Consider the following 22,247-nt stretch of genomic DNA (forward strand, 5'->3'; position numbering starts at 1 on the left):
GTTTTTGGGCTCAAATGAAAGAGCGGCTCGAAAAATGGCGTGCAGAGGTCTTCAAAGATGACGAATGTCTCTAAAGATGATGTCTGTTTTCAATTGAAAAGCGCAATTGTGACAACATGGTCCAGTGGAGTCTAGGAGTCTCCCCTGGTTCAAAACCATCTTTAGAGGCCCTAGCACGTCATTTCTCGAGCCGCTCTTCCATTTGAGCCCAAAAAACATTCCTATCTTGTCTGACATCTCTGCATCTCTACAAACTCTGGTTTTGATTTGACCGTGCCATCATACGTGCCATTTTTAAAACAACAAAGATTGCACTCACCAAATTATCACCAAAAAAACAATCTCTTCCCGTTATAAATCTGATAATTCCCCCTCCGCCAGTCACACCGCCGCCAGCATCAGTGAGTCACGTCCACAAACGTCAACAGCCGCTCCAAAATGCTTATCAATCCCCCCCACGTTAAATCCCACTAAAAATGTACAGTTCCCCGAAGTTTATCAGCCAAATGTCACATCCCCCATCGACTCCGGAATTGCTTCCAACCCCATCAAGCCCCCGAAACGTGGAAAAACAAGTGCAAGTGATCCTAACCTCCACACGTGAACCTCCAATTGGCTAAAATGTGTCAACAACCCCTCTATTCCCCCCAAATTCACTGTTTATCGTGACAAATTCAAACATATGAATTTATTCTCCCGTTTATTCGCGTTACGATGGCTCCTGTGCGGTTCTCCTCAGCATGATGTGACGGAATTCAGAGAAACGTCAACAGTTAGCTAGTGCTGGTGCATGCCCTCACAATTTAATTTAAGAATATTCCCTTCGTCCCATTAATTCGTTTAATTTTGTGACTAAACCAATCCGTAATATCCAGTTGATATTGAAATTAAAAAGCAAAATGATTTCTCATATTTCCCACGTTATGACCCTGGCCAACAGTATCATTGGAGTGAGTGTACTGGCAATGCCCTTTTGTTTCAAACAGTGTGGAATTGTTCTGGCAACCGTTGTTCTACTACTCTGCAGTTTACTGTCGAGACTGGCATGCCATTTCCTGATAAAATCAGCTGTTATGTCGAGAAGGAGAAATTTCGAATTTCTGGCATTTCACGCTTTTGGTCACATGGGGAAGTTCCTGGTGGAACTGTTCATCATTGGGTTTTTGCTGGGGACTTGCATCGCTTTTTACGTCGTCATTGGTGACCTTGGGCCCCAGATCATTGGGAAGATGCTGAATAAGAATCCGGAGGACATTAGGATGAGCTTTCTTCTGACTACTGGAGCACTGATCGTTCTGCCTCTGGGGCTCCTCAGGAATATTGATAGTCTCTCCAGCATTTGCACGGCCACTATAGGTTTTTATATCTGTTTGGTGTTGAAGGTATGTTGTATTTGCATCTTCTGAAGGAATATTTTTTATTTAATTTAATTTTATTTAATCTAAAACGTTTAATTGAAAGCTTTCGTTGGAAATTTTTATTAAAATTCCATTTGCTTTTTGCAGATTTGTAGACAAATACGGTTTGAGATAGTCTAGAGTTTTTTTTACGCAAATCAAGTCCATCAGTTAAATTCTATGTTTTCATTCTTCTGTAGGAAAACTATTTTGATTAATTGAATTTAATTTAATGTAAAACGCTTAATTGAAAGCTTTCGTTGGAAATTTTTATTACAATTCCATTCGCTTTCTGCAGATTTGTAGACAGATATTATTCAATTATGTTCAGATCTTGGGAAAAAGTCAATAGATTTTTATTTTTCGGTTTGAAATAGTTTCGATTTTTTTTTACGTAAATCAAATTAATAAATTAAATTCAATGTTTTCATTCTTCTGTATTGAAAACACTGAACTTAGTTTGGATTTAAAACATTTAATTGACAGTATAAATTGTACAGACAAATCATCTATTCACTTTTTTGTTTGAAATATTCATCTTCCTATTTACGAATAATATGTCCTTTCACGTGTGAAAACATTTAATAAAAAATCCAAGTGCTGTTTCCAAGAAATTCTATTTCTATTCATTACATTCCCCTAAGAATTCTATTGGAATTCCATTGAATTTTTTCATCCAATTTCATTTTTAATTGCACAATTTTCAATGAAAGTCAGAAAAAAGAACAGTTGAATTTTTCAGCAAATGCTCTTCACGCCTGTCAACAAGAGGAATTCTTAACACCATTGTTATCATCCCCCATTATTTATTGCAGGTGATAATAGAATCAACGAACCATATTTTCAAGGGTGATTGGTACGACAAAGTCAATTACTGGCGACCTGCTGGCATTCTCCAGTGTCTCCCGATATTCTCAATGGCATTATTCTGTCAGACTCAATTGTTCGAAATTTATGAATCGATTCTCAATGTTTCGTTGGAGAAGATGAACCTCGTGGTGAGGGGAGCACTCAATATCTGCACCATGGTGTACCTGTGTGTGGGATTTTTCGGATATATCGCATTTTGTACAGAACCTTTTACAGGAAATATTCTCATGATCCTCGAACCAAGTGCAACATCAGACATGATCAAAATTGGATTTGTACTCTCGGTGGTATTCAGTTTTCCTCTAGTGATATTTCCATGCCGAGCGAGTTTAAATTCCCTCCTCTTCCGACGAGGGCACACGCACGAGCAAACAAACAATTACATTCCCGAAATGAGATTCAGATGCTTGACATTGATCATCGTGACAGTGGCACTGATCACTGGAATACTGATGCCAAATATTGAGTTTGTTCTTGGTCTAGTTGGCTCGACAATCGGCGTTATGATTTGCCTGATACTCCCCACTACCTGTTTCATCGTAATCAGTACAAAGAATACGAATGAGCGACTGCTGGCACAAGTTATTTCCTTCATTGGCATTTGGATTATGATTCTGGGGACTTACGCCAATTTGTATGCCATGGAGGAAGCCTCAATCTCGAAGATAAACGTCAACACAGGAAAACCTATTCTTCAGATGAATAATATCGAATTGAATTTGATTAAAAGTAATGATCAACTGCAAAATATGAGTGAGTCTCATCAGATTTATCTCTCAAAATTGCGCAAATCGATGATCTGCAGTAGAATTTTTAAAAAACCATTCCTTAATTTCAGAAATACTTCAACCAAATTTCCAAATCGACGTTGGAAAAATTCCCGACATGATGAGTATTCCCCCCGAGCCGAAAGAAAATATCCAGCAAATCGACAAGATCGAACCATTGGAGCCTGAGAATTTGAAGCCTGAAGTCCCCGCGGAGCCGATGAAACCAGCAGGAGAAGCAGTGGAGCCCCAAGGAGACCCACAAAAAGTGGAAGAGAAAATAAAGCAGGACCAGCAGGCGAGCGAAATCCTGATAAACTCAGAAGCAAAGAAGAACGAAGATGCAGGAGTGACTCATACCAATGGGAAATTAAATCCAGTGTCCAACGACGAAGTGAAACAACACCATTTCCTGAAGAAACTGGAGGAACACAAAACTGACATTCGCAAGTTGATTGAGGAGCAGAAGGTTCTGCTGCAGGACATCGAGCACCACCAGGAGGAGCTGGAGATGGAGAAGAGAAAACGGCTGAAGGACAAGGAGCCGATCCAGAGTGAGGCCCATGCAAACGAAAAAATCGATGATTTATCAAAGAATAACGAAAACAGTCATGCGAACAATGAAATTCCCCAGGTGCTGGAGTCGAATATCAAAGTAATGTCGACAAATTCTAGTGTGAATAGTAAAAAAGAGAGGGATGTGAGTGGAAATGTTGAAAGAATGGAAAATGTCGCTGATTTTAAAACAATCGTGAATTCATCTGCGAATAAAGTTCAAAATTCAACCAATTTTAATGCGGAATCGGTGAATGTGAGCTCGATAGGGTCTAGGGGTCCTATTGTGAATGTCCTGACCAATTGGACGGCCACGAGGAGGGACTCACAAGTGATATCGAGCCCTGGAAACCAATCGCAGGATGTTTTGATTAAGGATGAAGTGGAGGAGGCTAAGAAAACTGTTTATCATCAGCTACCGATACCTTTGAAGTTGATCAATCAAACGAAGGAGAAGGGCGATGATGGGAAGAGTCAGCCGGTTCAACCAGATGTCAGGGAGAATAGTCGGGATAAGAGGGATGTTCAAACTAGTGGGAGTGTCGAGAGCGAGCGTCGTTATGAGGAGGAAGAATTAGGGAAAAATGCATCAGCGAACTCTCTTGACGCTCATTCAATTGACGATGGGTATCAAATTTCGAAGAAAAGAGATTTGAAGGATTTAAAATGTTCGTGAAATTTAGGGTTTTTCATTAGTTTGAGTTTTTATGGTACAAAGTGAAGCATTTTTTTTTCATTATATTTATTTTTATTTTATGGTTACTCATAAAATTCTGAGAGCAATCTCTTAAAATTTAAATGAAGCTTATAAAGTTTCTAGAGAAAAAACTCATGAGTTATGTGAAAAAGACAGTCATTCTGACAATGAAATTGTCTTTAAAAAATTTCAGAGAATTCATGCTCAAGAAGGTTTACATAGTCATCATTTTTGTATAAAAAATTGACTTCTCTTGCTAAATATCTATTGAATAATCGTAGGAAAAATTGCATAATGATTAGTAGAAATCGACAAATGGTTTTTCCAGTCATTTTCTACTTTTTTTTTCATATTCTGCCGTAAATTTAATTTTTTATTATAAACATTGACTGAAGGCACTCGAAGTACCCATAAAGTGTTTAGAATTCTCATAAATCATGAAATTCAATGTACAAATGTCCAATCATCGATGCATACACGAAAAAATTCCATTGAAGAATCACACACCTGTATTGCGCAAAAAAATCAGTAGAATTCCATCTTTTTACGCAATTTGTTCTATTGAGCCATCTTCCATAGGAATCGACCTGAATTTTGTAAGTATTTTTGACTCTACTTTTTTCCCTTTTTATTGGAGAAAATTGGGCGGGAAAACTGAGAAAATTAACGAGCTGCAGAATTTTTCAATGGAATCGACCAAAAACTAATAGAAAATTCAATAGAAATTCCTATTAAATTCGCTAGGTTTTTTAATGGAATTTTGTCGTACGTGTGACCTCTATTTTTCTATCCCCACCAGAACCACGAGCTGATGAGCCTGTATCACCTCCAAAACTGTACAAAACCTGTAATATATATTTTTAATTGAAAAGTAATGAAGCGTTGATGCCCTGGTCTATTTATTCCCCACAGTAACTTCTCGAAGCCCACTAATGAGATCTATTAGAATTCTATTTGTTTCTTGCTCCAATTCTATTAGAAATGTGTAATCCTCACGTGGCGTTTTTCAATAGATATTTGCTCAGAGGAAGTACATATATGGGACATTCCATGTCAACTCAGCCACTCATTTTTCTGGTTCTCAGAATCCTGAATTGACATGCTCGCAGTCAAGTACTAGATAAGTTCCCGCTTTCCCTAAATTTTCGTTTCTATTCATTTCGTTTCTATAGAGAAAAATGAAAATCTATTGACTTTTTTTCTATCAAATCTATCTTCCCAAAATTACGGGGTAAAATTGCATAATCTTCAGTAGAATTCCAATAGAATTCTCATAGACTTCTGATAGAAATAGAATAACAGAATTTCTTGAAGAAAGTGCTAGGTTTTTCTATTAATTTGTTTTGAGAATTCTGTAACAATTCTATTGGGAATATTTCTATAAGAATTCATAGACAAGAATTTTCCAAGTTTTTTTCTTGCATTTTATTCCAAGAAACAAACGAAAATCCAACGGAAAGAATTGGAAAATTCATACCCAACCATTTTTATTTCTATAGAAAAATAAAAATCTATTGACTTTTCTATCGAATCTATCTTCACAAAATTACGGGGTAAAATTGCATAATCTTCAGTAGAATTCCAATAGAATTCTCATAGACTTCTGATAGAAATAGAATAACAGAATTTCTTGAAGAAAGTGCTAGGTTTTTCTATTAATTTGTTTTGAGAATTCTGTAACAATTCTATTGGGAATATTTCTATAAGAATTCATAGACAAGAATTTTCCAAGTTTTTTTCTTGCATTTTCTTCCAAGAAACAAATGAAAATCCAACGGAAAAAATTGGAAAATTCATACCCAACCATTTCTATTTCTACAGAAAAATAAAAATCTATTGACTTTTCTATCGAATCTATCTTAACAAAATAACAGTGTAAAATTTCATAATCTTCAATAGAATTATCGCAAAAAAAGAAGTTTAAAATAAAATTCTAATGGAAATTCAGTAGAATTTCTCAAAGAAAGCGCTATTTTCCCTTGAATTTTTTCATAAGTGCAACCATCACGAGCTGACGAGCCCCTATCCACCCCAAAACAATACAAAACTCGTAACATACATTTTTAATTGAAAAGTAATGAAGCACTGGGGCTACCACTGGTCTATTTATTCCCCGCAATAACTATCGAAACCCACCACTCGTCCATTATGGATTTTCCATGTGTTGTCGATCGATGATTAAAATTATATTGCAGCATTGATTGTGGGAGTTGGGTGGTATTTTCAGCGGTACGTATGAGAACACAAGCGTCAAGGTAAAGGTAGACGAGCGCTGCCAACACATTCACTCGGTTGGCGGTTGTTCCATCAACAACAAGCATCACTTGAATTGAAAAAAATGTTGTCACGCCGATTATTTATTCCCCCACTTGAGCAGTAATTCAATTCTTCGACATTTTCGTTGAATCTTCACCTCAAACAACAGTTCCAGCGACGCAACAATGGATTACAAAGAGGTAATTCTGTCATTCATCCTCTCTTATTTTGAAATATGAACGCAGAAAATAGCAGAAATTTTTTTATCAATTTTTTTACCTCAACGAAACCTCAATTCGTCCTTCAAACGTCTGGGTAATTTGTTTTAATTAGTCTGTCGTTGCAATTTCAGTTTTTATGGGGGTTTCATTTTTTCTCCGCGATTATTGTTGCATTAGAAAACTAGTATTATATTCAAACCCTGACATGTACCTCATATTGATTGACCTCGCTGCACAGTGCAACGTACTACTTAGTTGTTCTCCAAACATCGAACGCACTTTCAGTTGGAAAAAAAGTTATTCCCCTGGGGGTTTTTCGTTTTTATTTGCAGTCCACAATTCGGCCTCTTCATCATCAATTGTTCATTATTAATATTGAGTGGTGATCGGGCAAAGGGGCTTACGAGCACTATCTAGGCCGGGGAGAGTGTCCATGCGCGAACGAAATTGGGGAGGGGGTAAAACGCAATGTTTTTAATTTTTAATTTCTCGGGACTGGCTGAGTGAAACTCAACGACTTTTTCTTTCATTTTCAAGGGTTTTTTTGGGGCTTAAAATGAGCTTTGACTCGTCGAAATCGGATCGTTGAGTCGGGAGATATGGGGGATTGAATCAGGGTCGTTTTACCGAATTCCATAGGGGCGGGGGTGAAACGAACCTTTTTCGATCGTCAATTTCTCGGGACTGGCTGAGTGAAACCGGATGACTTTTTTTTTCAAATTTCAAAGGTTTCTTGGGGGTTAAAATGACCTTTGACTCGTCGAAATCGGATCGTTGAGTCGGGAGATGTAAGGGATTGAATCAGGGTCGTTTTACCGAATTCCATAGGGGCGGGGGTGAAACGAACCTTTTCCGATCGTCAATTTCTTGGGACTGGCTGAGTGAAACCCGACGACTTTTTTTTTCAATTTTCAAGCGTTTTTTGGGGCTTAAAATGAGCTTTGACTCGTCGAAATCGGATCGTTGAGTCGGGAGGTACATTAGGGGATTTAATGAGGTTCGTTTTACCGACCTTCCCCTGGTGTCAAACGTGTGTCAAACGTGTCAGTACGATGATGACTCCGAAGATGAGATTAATTCTCAATTCCGGAATGTTCTGCGATGGTTGAAAAGGGGGAAATGTGTCGTTGAGTTATTTTTTTATCGAATTGTGCACACTTGAGCACACGAGTGTCACGGAATACGTGATGAGCGGGTGAATGGACGATCAAACATTGACAGTTGGCGGACGATAAAAATTCTTTGAGGTTAGACATCACATGGTTTCTTACTACTGTTGTAAAATTGATTGGGCATTGTTGAGTGGATGGTTGTTCGAACGTATGGAAGGAATAATTGTTGAGTTTTCGGAGAGAAAATGTGAATAAAATGGGAAGGGGCTGGGACTCGCAGTGACGGCCGTTGCGACTGAATGATAACACGGAAATGTGTTTACGTGTGAGAGTAAGAGCATTCAATAATTCATATTTTTTTTGGCACTTATATGCACGTGTGAAGGAGCTCAACAGAAAAATTCAGCGCTCTCGCTGAGAAATTCTGTTGGAGTTCCGTTGAAAAATTCTATTTTTTTGCGACAATTTTGTTGAAGAATATTAAACTCAGGTAGCAGTTTATTATGTTGAATTCTTATTCATATTGATTCATGGTCCCGACTAACTTCTGACAGAACGTGGGTTAAACTCTGGCTAAATCCTGAATAAACCCTGATTAAATCCCGGCTATAGGGGAGAGTGGGGTAAAATGGACACTAGACTTTTGTTTTAATTACTCATAACTCAGAAACAAATTTATCAATTCAGCTTATTTAGGCTCATAATTATTAACTATCATTGTTAATTATTTTAATTGATTATTATTAAAATTATTATTATTATCACTATTATTATTATTATTATTATTATTATTATTAAGTTTTATCAACATCTCAACTCGTCATTAACATTTAAAAAAAAGTCAAAAGTGTCCATTTTACCCCAACCTCCCCTACACTGATTAAACCTTGATTGAACCTTGAAACCGAATTCGAGTCTCGAGAGGGTCTGAATGTAGAATTATTTGACAGAACGAAATAATACGCAAAATTTTGATGACATTTCAATTGATGATAGTACTATGGCATGAAAAAATAGAAGAAGAGAATAGCGAAATAAGAATTTAAAAAAGAGAACCCATTCGAAAACAAATTGCTAATTTAGGGGAGGGTAGGATAAAATGGACACTTTTGACTTTTTTAAAAATATTCGCAACTCAGAAACAGATTTATCAATTGAGCTCAGTCTAAGCTCATCACAAAGAGGAATGATTGTTTTTCAATTGAAAAATAAAATTATTCCATTTCATGAACAATTCAACACGTCATGAATATTCAAAAAGAAATCAAAAGTGTCCGTTTTACCCTATCATCCCCTATTATCAAGAATAACTGTTCTCATTTATAAAAAATGCAGTTGTCCACTTGTTTTATTTAAAATGATAGAATCGTCATAATTAATTTCCAGTTGGAGAAAGAAAAAGTCGAGGAGGAGATGTGGCTGACAACGGGCGAGGCGGCGAGCCTCGGTGCTGATGAGGTAGCAGCAAGACTGCACGTTGACACGAGAAATGGCCTTTGGTGGCAAGAAGCCGAGCAGAGAAGAAAATTAGTAGGATACAACGAATTAACGGTCAAAGAGGAGGATCCAACGTGGAAAAAATACATCGAACAGTTCAAAAATCCGTTGATTCTGTTGTTACTTGGATCGGCATTCGTCAGTGTGTGCATGAAGCAGTTTGACGATGCAGTCAGTATTACAGTTGCCATTATTATAGTTGTAACAGTAGCCTTCGTCCAGGAGTATCGTTCGGAGAAGTCTCTGGAGGAATTGAATAAATTGGTACCTCCAACCTGTCATTGGTGAGCATTAAAAATTTATGAGGAACAAGAGAGGTAGTGATAATCATTATCTGTGAATAATCATTACGTATGGAAAAATTTTAATGATAAAATCTGTTGGAATTCCATTCTTTAGTCAATTGTAAGATTTCTTTCTGTGGTTTTTCCAATGAAACAAAATTACAACAGTACATTTAGAAAATTTTGTTTTTCTTGGATTTCAAAATGAAAAAATTAAAATGTAATGAAAATATCAGACAAATTTATTCCGAAAAGACTGAGGGAGTGTTTTCTCGCAATTTAAGCAGTATTGTTATGCTTCAAAACCTATTAAATCAATGGAAACCTATTTTTATGCCTCAAAATCTATTAAATTTTTTTCATACGTTCAAAAACAACAAAAAAAAACGAAATAAAATACACGAAAAAACAATACCAAAGCCAATTAAAACCTATTTTTTTAATACTTCAAAACCTATTAAACCCATTACAACTCACAAAAACCTACTAAACTTACTAAAACCTATTAAATTCAATATTTTAATACTTCAAAACCTATTGAAACCTATCAGCACTTATGTTTTACACTTCAAAACCTGTTGAACCAATTCAAACCTGTTTTTATACCTCAAAACCTATTAATTTCTTTCATACATTCAAAAGCAACAAAAAAAATGAAATAAAATAACCGAAAAAAAAATTGCAGCCTCCGAGAAGGACGAGTCGAGACATTTCTCGCTCGAAACCTAGTCCCAGGTGACGTAGTCCTCCTGAACATTGGAGATCGTGTACCAGCAGACATAAGGATCTACGAAGCAATAGATTTATCAATCGACGAGAGTAGTTTCACGGGTGAAACTGAACCTGCGAGAAAATCAACAGCCCCCCTGCTGAAAAGCAATGGTCACACCTCGAAGAAGAACATTGCATTCATGGGGACACTGGTGCGTTGTGGGAATGGCAAGGGGATTGTCATCAACACTGGTGAGAAGAGTGAATTTGGGGAGGTATTCACCATGATGATGGCTGAGGAGGCACCGAAGACACCTCTCCAGAGGAGTATGGACATTCTCGGTGCCCAATTGTCCTCTTACTCATTCTGCATAATAGCCTTTATCATGATGCTTGGGTGGATCCAGAAGAAGGCGTTCCTGGAGATGCTGACGATAAGCGTGAGTTTGGCAGTGGCAGCCATTCCAGAGGGCTTGCCGATCGTCGTGACAGTCACACTGGCCCTGGGGGTCATGAGGATGGCGAAACGAAAGGCTATTGTCAAGAAACTCCCCACTGTCGAGACCCTGGGGTGTGTCAACGTCATCTGCTCAGACAAAACAGGAACGATAACTAAAAACGAAATGACAGCCACCATTATCGTCACTCCAGAGGGCTATGTGGCTGATGTCACGGGTACTGGTTACAATGATCGAGGAAAAGTTCGCATACGAAAATGTGATAGTGCAGATTCAGCAAAAAATTCAATTACTAATCTTCTGGAAGTTGGCTGTATATGCAATAACGCTGTCATTCAGAATGATACGCTGCTGGGGCAGCCCACGGAGGGGGCGATTGTGGCTGCTGCAATGAAGTATGGGATGTATGGAACTGCTGACAAATATCTCAGACTCCAGGAGTATCCTTTCTCCTCGGATCAGAAGATGATGGCTGTCAAGTGCATCTCAAAATACTCGGAGGACAAGCAGGAGATTTATTTTGTTAAAGGTGCACTTGAGAAGATTCTGCCACAGTGCACCAAGTACTCGAATAATGGACAGCTGTATCCACTCAATCAGAAGAAGGATCACGAGTTTTTGGCTGAGGCTTATGAGATTGGCCAGCAGGGGCTGAGGGTCATTGGATTGGCTCGTGGAACGTCACTGCAGGATCTGGTTTATGTGGGACTGATTGGAATCTGCGATCCTCCGAGGGAGGGCGTCAGGGAGGCCATCACTACTCTGGCTAATAGTGGGGTCAAGGTGAAAATGGTGACTGGCGATGCTAAGGAGACTGCTGGGGCCATTGCCAGCATGATTGGCCTTGACACTATTCACATGAAACTCATGTCTGGGGACGAGATTGAGGGGATTTCTGAGCCTGAGCTGGAGCAGGTGATCGATAATGTCAGTGTTTTTTATCGTGTCACACCCAGGCATAAGTTGGCTATTGTCAAGGCTCTTCAGAGGAATGGGAATATTGTGGGGATGACTGGGGATGGGGTCAATGATGGGGTGGCACTGAAAAAGGCTGACATTGGAATCGCCATGGGGAAGAATGGCACTGACGTCTGCAAAGAGGCTGCTGATATGATACTCGTTGATGATGACTTTCAGACCATCATCGCTGCCATCGAAGAGGGCAAGGGCATATTCTATAATATCAGGAATTTCGTCAGGTTTCAGCTGAGCACCAGCATCGCTGCTCTTGCTCTCATCGCTCTTGCCACTCTCATGAGCATTCCTAATCCTCTGAATGCCATGCAGATTCTCTGGATTAATATCATTATGGATGGACCACCTGCACAGAGTCTGGGGGTCGAGCCTGTTGACAAGGATGTGCTGAAACAGAAGCCCAGGGATACCAAAGAACCCATGATCACTAGGAGTTTAATTGTCAATGTTCTGCTCTCGGCTGCTATTATTATTCTGGGGACTCTCTGGGTGTTCAATCGGGAGATGAGCTCCATGGGCATCACTGCGAGGGACACCACCATGACTTTCACGTGCTTTGTGTTCTTTGATATGTTCAATGCACTCAGCTGTCGGTCGCAGGTGAATCATTTGGATTTTTTGGGGAAGGGAATTGGTAATTTTTTTTTTTTTTGGGTGCTTATGGAGGATTTTTTCTTTCAGACGAAGTCAATTTTTACCATTGGTTTTCTCAGCAATAAAATGTTCTTGGTTGCTGTGACACTGTCGGTCATTGGGCAGATGCTGGTGATTTATTTTCCACCGCTGCAGAGCGTCTTTCAGACTGAAGCACTCACTGCTAAAGGTGAATCAGACATTTTCTAATGTTTATGATTAAGAATTTTCTTAGGGAAAACAAATTATCGTCGGATTTGGGGCAGAATTTTTGTACATGAATAATGAAAAATAGAATTGTTCATGAGATTTTCTTAATTGAGATTCCAGATGTAATTTTTTGGATTTTATTGTGAGAAAAAATACAGCAGAAAGACTGGGACAATCAATTTCAAATAAGTTTCATGGAAAAAATCTCAATAGAATACATTTTTTGTAAAAATCCACATCAATTCACTTCTTTCTGATAACATTATCTCATTTCCAACAGAAATTCAGTTAAAAAAACTTCAACATGCTTGGACTTTAAGGAAACTTTAAGGAAATCTTGAGAATTTCAATAAATTTTTTTCTCATGACATGACATTCTCTCAATCGAAATTCCAGCTAAATTAATGTCAACGAATTTTCATAGAAAAAATCTCGATATTTCTTGCTAATAAAATTGCCTCTTTTTCACCAGAAAATTAGTAAAAAAACTTGAAGATTCTTCAACTTTAAGAAAACTTTAAGGAAATCTTGAGAATTTCATTTCAATAAATTTTTTTCTCATGACATGACATTCTCTCAATCGAAATTCCAGCTAAATTAATGTCAACGAATTTTCATAGAAAAAATCTCGATATTTCTTGCTAATAAAATTGCCTCTTTTTCACCAGAAAATTAGTAAAAAAACTTGAAGATTCTTCAACTTTAAGAAAACTTTAAGGAAATCTTGAGAATTTCATTTCAATAAATTTTTTTCTCATGACATGACATTCTCTCAATCGAAATTCCAGCTAAATTAATGTCAACGAATTTTCATAGAAAAAATGTCGATATTTCTTGCTAATAAAATTGCCTCTTTTTCACCAGAAAATGAGTAAAAAAACTTCAAGATTCTTCAACTTCAAGAAAACTTTAAGGAAATCTTGAGATTCTCAATAAATTTTTTTCGCACGAATAATTAAAAATGGGATTACTCATGAAATTCTCTCAAAATTCCAGACATAATATTTTTGGTGGGTCTCACATCCAGTGTTTTCATCATCAGCGAGATAAAGAAGTTCCTAGAGCGCCAGTGGGAGTCTCGACGAACGAGTGGACGGTATTACAGTAAGTCTGAATTGGACTTTGTATGACAGTTGCTGTCTGGCGAGGAGGAAAAAATGGATTAATGCTCGCGCCAAGTTGTTCAATCCAATTGTAGTTGAGGGAAAAAAAAAAGAATGGAAGATATCTCATCAGTTTAACACTCTCTGTGGCACACTGAATGCAGTGGAAAAAACTTAATTCTCTGGAAAACAGAAGTAGAGAAAAAAATATATATCTCGCCATTCGGACATGCTTCAGACGTATTTTGTGATCAGTACGTTGTCTGCATGTGTGTGCGAGGTGTTATTTTCCTGAGCACATGTTTTCATGAATGTTCTCTTATGATTATCGTACAAGTACATCGATGAATTTACAGAATACAAGAAGCTGAAAAACAACATCTCCAAAGTACATGGATAAATCTTTAAAACGAGGTAAAGCGTTTGTTTCCTCGATTCATGAACAACATTTGTTTAACTACTTTTGTCATCACGCGGAATGTGAGGACTTATTCAATTGCTGATTATGAAGTAAGTGATGAGCTTGCTTGTGGAAAATTATTGTTTTTTTAGACGTATGGCAAAATTTAGTCGAAAAATCTTGTCAAAAAGTCGATTTTTCTCGTCGACTCGATATTTTTTATAGGCAAAAGTCTGCAGATTTTGATTTTTCTAGAAGATTTCATGAGCAAGAATTTTCCGAATCGTTTTTATTTCATTTTATTATGAGAACGGAATGAAATTCAGCAGAAAAAATATGAAAAAGTAATGTCAAAGGATTTCCGTGGAGAAATAAAAATCTATGGACTTTCTCATGTGTGAAAAAAATTAATAGAAAAATTCTCTTAAAAATTGTACAGATGTGTCGTTTGTTTTTCAACAAATGTTTTTTATAGAGAAGAGTCTATAGATGTCGATTTTTCTATGAGAATTCTTGAACAAGAATTTTTCAAGTTTTCTTTTTGGATCTTATTATAAAATTAGAATGAAGAAAGAAATTAAATTGTATTAAAAAATATAAACAAACTAAAATTTAAAAACATAAAAATACCAGGGGAAAATCAACAGAATTATTCAAGAGAATTTTAACAGAGGCACTGGGTTTTTCCATTACATTTTTTCATACGTGGAGCTGATCAGAAAAAAATATAATGTACAGCAGATTGATTTTCCTTGAAAGTGGTAGCAATTACGAATGCTAGTATCTCATAAAATTCTGAAAATGTAGAACAGTGTCACGTTGAATTTCGAAACATGCTCATCGTCACGTATTGTTTTTCAAGTCTCACCAGGAACTTTCTTCACGTATTTGCTTCACGTTATCGATATTATGAGTGTCGCCACCGCACAGCATTCCATTTTTCTTATCAATAACGGAGGTGTATTTTCAGGTCTTTAATTCATACGATAATATTGAAGAGTAGAAATTAATTGTTCGCGTGTGAAAAAATTCAGTAGAATTTCGGTTGGAATTTCCTTAAAATTCCACTTGTTTTAAAAATTAAAAATCCTGCAAATTGGTGATTTTTCAAACAAGAATTTCAGTTGAATTCAATAGATTCTAAAAAAAAGATTTTTCGTGATTTTTTTCACACGTCTGCAGTAGCCATTTGAATTTCCAATGTTGCATCTCGTAAAATAGTTAATCCTGTCTAAATTTCAATGATAAAATACAAATGATTAAAGATAGAATTCGAAGAACGCACAATGAATGTTAAGAGATTGATAGCACATTTCCATAATCCTAACGAAAATACGAGAGTTCATCCATGGCATTTATTTTTACTCAAGAGATTATACATTAAGAACAATCGATTGCCTCTTGCAATGAATTGCAATTGAATTTTACTGTGAAGACTCTGTCATTCATTTTTATTCTCGTAGATTTTGACATATTTAAAGCAATTGATTCTCTCGCTTATTAATTGGAATATCTGAATGATGATGAAGGGCTGAATTAGTGATTCTCAACTGTGATTACAAAAATATTATCAACATTCGGAATTGGTGCTATGTAAATGTGGGCCTATCTCCACCGATATTGTTCGGCAGGTGGCGGGACAAATTGTCGGTGCAGAGAGGCTTGACAAATGTATCATTCAGTGGAGGGAATAATTATCGATTTCTACTCATAAATCGTGGCTGAATATTTGCTATCTGTACAGGATCACTGAATTTTAAACGCATTTCGCGACTTGAATATGAATATTGTGTTTTCTTTATAAGTCAATGAAAAATGGAGAATTGGTAAATAAAAGAAAATATTAAATGAAGAGCATTTCGATTTGCATACAATACATTATTTTTATTTCAGATTCTCTCAAATCCTATGAAATTTATAAGGGAACTGTTCATAAATTATTATAATTTATAAATGGTGATGATAAATTGATAATAATTTATGATAATTACCCCTTTGGGTTTCTATAACTACTCTAAACTACTCTAGTTAATTTATTAATCGATTCAATCCACTCATTAAAGTATATTTGTTTTTGTTAATTAATTGTCAATTTCTATTTATAAATCGTGGCTAAATATTTGCTATCTGTACAGGATCACTGAATTTTAACCGTATTTCTCGACTTGAATATAAATATTGTGTTTTCTTTATAAGTCAATTAAAAATGGAGAATTGGGAAATAAAAGAAAATATAAAATGAAGAGCAGTTCAATTATTATTGGAGTTATTCAACTCGATTTGTATTCAATACATTATTATTATTTCAGATTTGCACAAATTCCAGGAAATTTGACACATTGATTTATTTATTGGTGAATAAATCGATGGAATTTATAACGGAATCATTCATAAGTTATTAGAATTAATAATAATTAATTCGGGTTTTCTGGATCTATTCTAAACTATTCTGGTTAATTCATTCATCCATTTAATCTATTCATTAGGGGAAATTTGGTCTTGTTAATGGATGCCTTCCAGAGCGCTGTACGTGCGGTATTGATAGAGTTCTGGGCCACCGTATCCGTACAGCAATCTTCCCCGGCCATTCTCATCGTAATACGGGTAACGATACTTCGGCCTGCGCATCATATCAAAATTTACGTCATGCGTAACTTCTTCAAAAACTTGATTCTACACTACGAAAAAATTTAATCGTAATCCTAGCGCTTTCTCTTTGGAATTCTACTGAATTTCTGTTGAATTCTATCAGAATTTCATTAAAAAATTATTATTATTATTATTATTTTTATTTTTATTATCAATTTTTTTTCAAGATTGAAAAAACGTATTATGAAAGGAAAAAATTGAAGTGCTCGGGATTTGAGGAATTGAAGAATTTGTTAATAACGGTTTATAAAACCCAATTTGATTAAAAAATAATCATGTGCGTTTTTCAATAGAAAATTTTTCGTAGAAGAAAATTATAAAAATTCTCTGGGTTTTTTCCCTTCATTTTATTATGAGAAACGAATAAAAATGAAAGGAGAAAACGTGGAAAATTTACGCTGAAGAATTTCTATAGAAAAAAAAAATTTTAATTTCTATAGAAATTTAAATTTATAGACAAATTATAGTTTATTTATTTGACTTTTTTCTATTGATTATTTTTCAACAAAATTACGGTATTTTTCAATGGAATTCATATATACTGGAATAGAATTTATAGAGTTCAAAATAATTTCCTGAAGAGAGAGCCAGATTTTTCCATTAAATTTTTTCACACGTCAACATTCTCTTACCTTTCGAAGTACTGAAAATTGGGGGCTTTGGGTTCCGCGATCGTAGCCGTATTCCCCGGTATCACGGCCATCACCATCGCCAAGAGGAACATCACTTTCAACTGGAAAATATCAAAACATGAAACACGATTTTACTTTTCAGTTTACTTTGGAATTTTTTTCACTTGGATTTTTACACAGTTAAAGTTCTGAGTTCAGTAGTTTCGTTATGAAATTGGGAATAATGTGAATACAGACTTCAATAAGCTCTATTCATATTGACACCAATTAAAATTCAGTTTTTCATATAGATTGGAAAAAATTAATATTTTCCGAAAAATCGATTTTTCAACGATCACTCAAAAAATTGTCATTAAAATGGAATTAGTCAGGGCTAAAAAAATTGATAACAATTTTGTTGATTGTATCAGAATATGACGGGGGTCACACAATTCGTTATTGAGTTACAGCCATTGTTTACGCGATTTGAAAGAGAAAATCGGTTTTTTCACGATTACCGAAAGAATCGTCAGTAACAGCGATTAAATCAGGGCTTGAAAAGTATATTTCAATGGCTTCTTAATCAAGTTGAAAAATGGTGAGAGCAGCATCATTGCTTATCAAGTTACACAATACCGTCATGAGCTTTTTATATAATTTTGATGACACTTCAATTGATGATAGTACTGTAACACGAAAAAATAGAAAAAGAGAATAGGTAAATAAGAATCTAAAAAAAGAGAAACCATTCGGAAGCAAATTGCTAATTTATTCGAAACACTAACTATACTCATTTATAAAAAAAATGCAATTATCCACTTGTTTTTGCTTTAGAAACTATTAAAGATTGGAAATGCATGGTAATTTGTAAAAGGAACGGGAGCCTTTTATTATTATTATAATAATTATAGTTCGCGGAACCGTTAAATACACCATTTATACCGTTATATTTCAAACATTCTTGTTTGGATTTCACGCAACTGAATTTCCCATTGAGTTCAACTATTTCGTTTATAAATAGAAAATATCAGTTTTTAAAGTCCACCATTACTTCAAAAATCGTCGAATATAATTCTACTATTTATTATAGAGAGAATATACTTCAAATATCCACTACTCACGAAAATCGTGGGTTCCATGGTGTTTATGGATCACTAGAATTTTCCCGATTTCAAGGCTTTAGCTCTGAGAATATCTGATGAACACTGAAATGTCCTCACGATTGGGGCAACGGTTGGTGAAAGAGGTGAGACGATAGTGAGTCACTTGATGAATTCGTAATCACGAGTGAAAGCAGGTCCGCCGCCATCGGCGCAGAAATGTGAATGCCTCCACGAGGCATCGATGGGGAAATAATTCTGGATTTTGTAATTATTTATGTCAACAGGGCTCATATCCACTTCAGTCTCGGCATTCGCCGCACTTATGATAGTTTATTTCGTCCTTGAGTTATGGGTGCACGGACACGTATGAAAAAATTTCATAGAAAAACCGGGCGACTCCGATAGACAATTCAAGAATATATTTTATTCTTTTTTTTTATATTTTATTTTTATTTTTTTTTATATATATTTTTTTCTGTTTTGGAAATTCTGTTGGATTTTTATTGAACTTTCTATTAGTTTTTGGCCGATTCTATTGAAATGTTCTATAGAATTTGCTCAGCTCAAATTTTCAGAGTTTTTTCATTCTATGAAACATGAATAGGGGAGGTTGGGGTAAAACGGACACTTTTGACATTTTTAAAAAATGTTAATAACGGGTTGAAATGTTGATGAAATTTGATAATTTTTTTTTCAATACAAAGAACAATTCTTTCCCTATGTAACGAGCCTAAACTGAGCTCAATTGATAAATTTGTTTCTGAGTTATGAACAATTCGAAAAAGTCCAAAGTGTCCATTTTACCCCACCCTCCCCTATACGAATCATAAGTGTCCAAATAATTTAGGTCAGAGGACAATAGAATAATTCTACTTTCTTAATATTGCGTTTACTGAGGTTTTCTTCGAACAAAGTTGATTAGAATTAATAGCTAGAATTATGAGATTATCTCACATTTTTGACGTTAAGGATAGGAGAATCTGAATGCAATATAGTGAAAATGATGATCGATTTTTTCACTTTGAACAAATAATATTAATATCCAAATACAAAATTTCTGATGTGAATAACAAGAAGCTGTGACTCAATATTCCAAATGAAGTTTTAATTTTTAATTTGGTGCTGACAAACACGAGATGACAATATTCTAAGCACGGAATTATATTGATGAGATGAACAACAGATTAATTGAATTACCGTGTGAACTAACTAAAAATTGATAACAGTGTGGGCACGCACTTTTACCAGAGTATCAACAAACATTGAATTCCAGAAATTCACACTCCAAAGTGTTCTAGAAGGAATTGAATCGTAATTATGATTAAAATCTTATTCAGTGAGCGTAGGAATGAGAACATTCGCAAATCATTTATTGTAACATGGAAATTTGCTTTTGCAATGAGAATGATTACAAACAATTAGTTCGAAAAAATTATTTCATACGTATTGAACTTCCCGCCCAAGTGCACACTATATTTAAATGGCCGAACCATCCACAACAGAAACACACGTGCGCGCAGGCGCGAGACAAGCTGATGGGGTCTTCTGGATCGGAGTAAAAACACAGCTGGTCTGCAATACTCCGCCGCGATTGATTGCTTTCCCATGTGATTACCGTGGAAGGAAAGTCTCTCGATGGTAAATACCCCCCGAAAAATCGTGCAAAAAAGGGGAGAAATGGCCGCTTCAACCGCGAGGTCCACCACGTGTTTTTAGTCAGTGTTTTATGGAAATAATTGTACTTATTCCCATTGATTACATGTTTTTTCTCTGGACAAAGGAGTTTGTGTCGCCTGAGGGGAATACTTCATCGCTCTGGTGAGTAATGCACTGGTGAATATCTCGAAAAAGAATTTTCTCCGTAAGAATCAAATTATGAAAATGGATTTTTAATTTAAAAATCGGGGGAAGGCGCTGCCTCTGGGTGGAAAATTCCCGGAATATCGTGTTGATTATTCGTTTCGTGGCATAATTCACTGCTTTCGGTGCAGCATCTCGGAGTGTGTTTAATCAAGCTGAAACCCTCGAACAGCTCCAGACGAACGGGAAAAATTCCTTGTTCCTTTATCTCCTCGGGTTTTGATAACATTGTTATCTGGGGTCAATAGTCTTGCCTTGAGCTGTGCTCTTTGGAGTCTATTCTCTAGAGGGGAATTGCTCAGCTACCTGCAGTAAAACACGGTCAATATCGGTTGTTTTTGCTGGAATGATTGAGTGGAGCAACAACGATATGCACGAGGGGTTTTCAATTTTTTGGTCTCGTTACACATTTTTTCGAGAGAAAACACTTTGTGTTTCTCGTTCTGCAATTCTTTTTAGTCTAGATTTTTGTGCAGCTGAGGGGAACTTATTTATTTTGGATTTTAGGCGTAGATCGATAGCTAGAAGCAATTTATTGTTTTCTTGAGATACAAACGATCCCCTAAGGGAATTTATTAATCATATTTTTCCAGTCATTTTCGTTTTTGCTTCAATTAGTTGACGATAACGTGAATTAAACTATTCAATAACATGTACTCAACAATAATTTTTTATTCAATTTTTATTCAATTTTTATTTCTTCAATGATTGTCTGATTTTTAGTTCTCATTAAAAATTTTTTAGCAAAAACTTTGTATTTTTGCATTCCTCTTATTTCCCATTTTCGTGGAGTTGAAAAGAACTTATTTATTTTAGATTTTGGAATTAACTGACAATAACTTGAGTTAAACTATTCAATGATGTCAGCATGTTCACGAAAATCGTCTAAAATAATTTTTTATTCGTTCTATTTTGTCTAATGTTTTAATGTTAATCTGTTGTTTCAAAAATTATTTCAATCTGTCAGTCAATTCGTAGTTATTTCTTTTCGTTAATTATTCTTTAATAGTTTGGATAATTTGGAAGCAAAAAGTAACGGAAGTAATTGAAAAGTCGTTTCCAATGAATTAGTGAAAGAAATCCGTAATGGATTTTTAATGCACTGGAATGTTTTCGCGAAGGTCAAAACTCTTTTTCAACCAATTCCATGGACATTTCCTTCCTCATTCGGTGTCGTATCGATCTGTATACATTGCCTCGTGGCGACTCAGCTGTGGGGCTGCCAAGCCACGGTCACCATCTGTTCAGTTGTCTTTCTTACTCCTTCGTCACCGTACTGCATATACATTATTGCGGATGCCTAAGACTGATGGGTGAAAAAAATCCCTCTGGGAGATAAAATTAATTTTAGACACGCCTATAGGTGTACACGCACGAGAAAATTTAATAGAAAAACCTATCGAATTCGTTAGAAAATTCTATTGAATTTCTATTAAACTTTCTATTAGTTTTTGGCTGATTCTATTGACATGTTCAATAGAAAACATTCAACAGAAAAAGTCAACAGAGTTATATTTTTCTACATAACTTATTCTTTTCACATATTTTCTATAGAATTTGGTCCATTCAAATTTTCCAAGTTTTTTTCATTCTCTTTGTCTTTTCTTCTCATCAAGAAAATCAAACGAAAAAACTGAAAATTTGAGCTGAGGAAATTCCATAAAAAATATCTCAATGGAATAAGTTACATAGAAAAATTGAATTCAATTGACATTTTCTATTGAACAATTCAATACAAATTCAACAGAAATTTGGGTTCCCTATAGGCAGATGGACGGCTCAGAATTGCGTTTTTCCACTTCCTACACCCTATACCAAATGAATTAAATTAATTTTTTTTGGCGATTTCGTTTTTCGCGATTATCTCGGAAACTATGA

At 35.7% G+C, this 22,247-nt stretch overlaps 4 protein-coding genes across 6 annotated transcripts in view; 3 read left to right on the forward strand and 1 right to left on the reverse strand.

Moving 5' to 3' along the window:
• The first annotated feature begins 236 nt into the window (after positions 1-236).
• LOC107036805 (putative sodium-coupled neutral amino acid transporter 10) lies at positions 237-5,161 on the forward strand. The gene is made up of 3 exons (XM_015254998.1): positions 237-1,382; positions 2,213-3,020; positions 3,106-5,161. The coding sequence occupies exons 1-3, from the start codon at positions 900-902 to the stop codon at positions 4,263-4,265; spliced, it is 2,451 nt and encodes an 816-aa protein (XP_015110484.1). The 5' UTR covers positions 237-899; the 3' UTR covers positions 4,266-5,161.
• Positions 5,162-6,574: 1,413 nt separating this feature from the next.
• Positions 6,575-14,745, forward strand: LOC107036786 (calcium-transporting ATPase type 2C member 1). Of its 3 annotated transcripts, none has more exons than XM_015254956.1 (6): positions 6,575-6,742; positions 9,262-9,656; positions 10,342-12,400; positions 12,482-12,623; positions 13,640-13,747; positions 14,103-14,745. In XM_015254956.1, exons 1-6 carry the CDS (start codon positions 6,728-6,730, stop codon positions 14,144-14,146), a joined length of 2,763 nt encoding a protein of 920 aa, XP_015110442.1. In that variant the 5' UTR covers positions 6,575-6,727; the 3' UTR covers positions 14,147-14,745. The 3 variants fall into 3 exon arrangements, with proteins under 3 accessions (XP_015110442.1, XP_015110444.1, XP_015110441.1); XM_015254958.1 differs by lacking the exon at positions 6,575-6,742 and adding an exon at positions 7,824-8,010; XM_015254955.1 differs by lacking the exon at positions 6,575-6,742 and adding an exon at positions 8,143-8,206.
• Positions 14,746-15,650: 905 nt separating this feature from the next.
• On the reverse strand, positions 15,651-18,698 carry LOC107036789. The gene is made up of 3 exons (XM_015254967.2): positions 18,528-18,698; positions 17,428-17,528; positions 15,651-16,766 (listed from the first exon to the last, which is right to left on the reverse strand). The coding sequence occupies exons 1-3, from the start codon at positions 18,543-18,545 to the stop codon at positions 16,649-16,651; spliced, it is 237 nt and encodes a 78-aa protein (XP_015110453.1). The 5' UTR covers positions 18,546-18,698; the 3' UTR covers positions 15,651-16,648.
• Positions 18,699-20,104: 1,406 nt separating this feature from the next.
• The window catches only part of LOC107036785 (solute carrier organic anion transporter family member 5A1), a 9,093-nt gene continuing 6,950 nt past the window's right edge, over positions 20,105-22,247 (forward strand). Inside the window, exon 1 of the mRNA XM_015254953.1 lies at positions 20,105-20,327. The gene's annotated coding sequence lies outside the window, so the exon portion shown is untranslated. The remainder of the gene's footprint in view (positions 20,328-22,247) is intronic.

Source organism: Diachasma alloeum, unplaced genomic scaffold (assembly GCF_001412515.2).
Source record: "Diachasma alloeum isolate Michigan unplaced genomic scaffold, Dall2.0 Dall_scaffold_00211, whole genome shotgun sequence".
NCBI classification, from domain to species: domain Eukaryota; kingdom Metazoa; phylum Arthropoda; class Insecta; order Hymenoptera; family Braconidae; genus Diachasma; species Diachasma alloeum.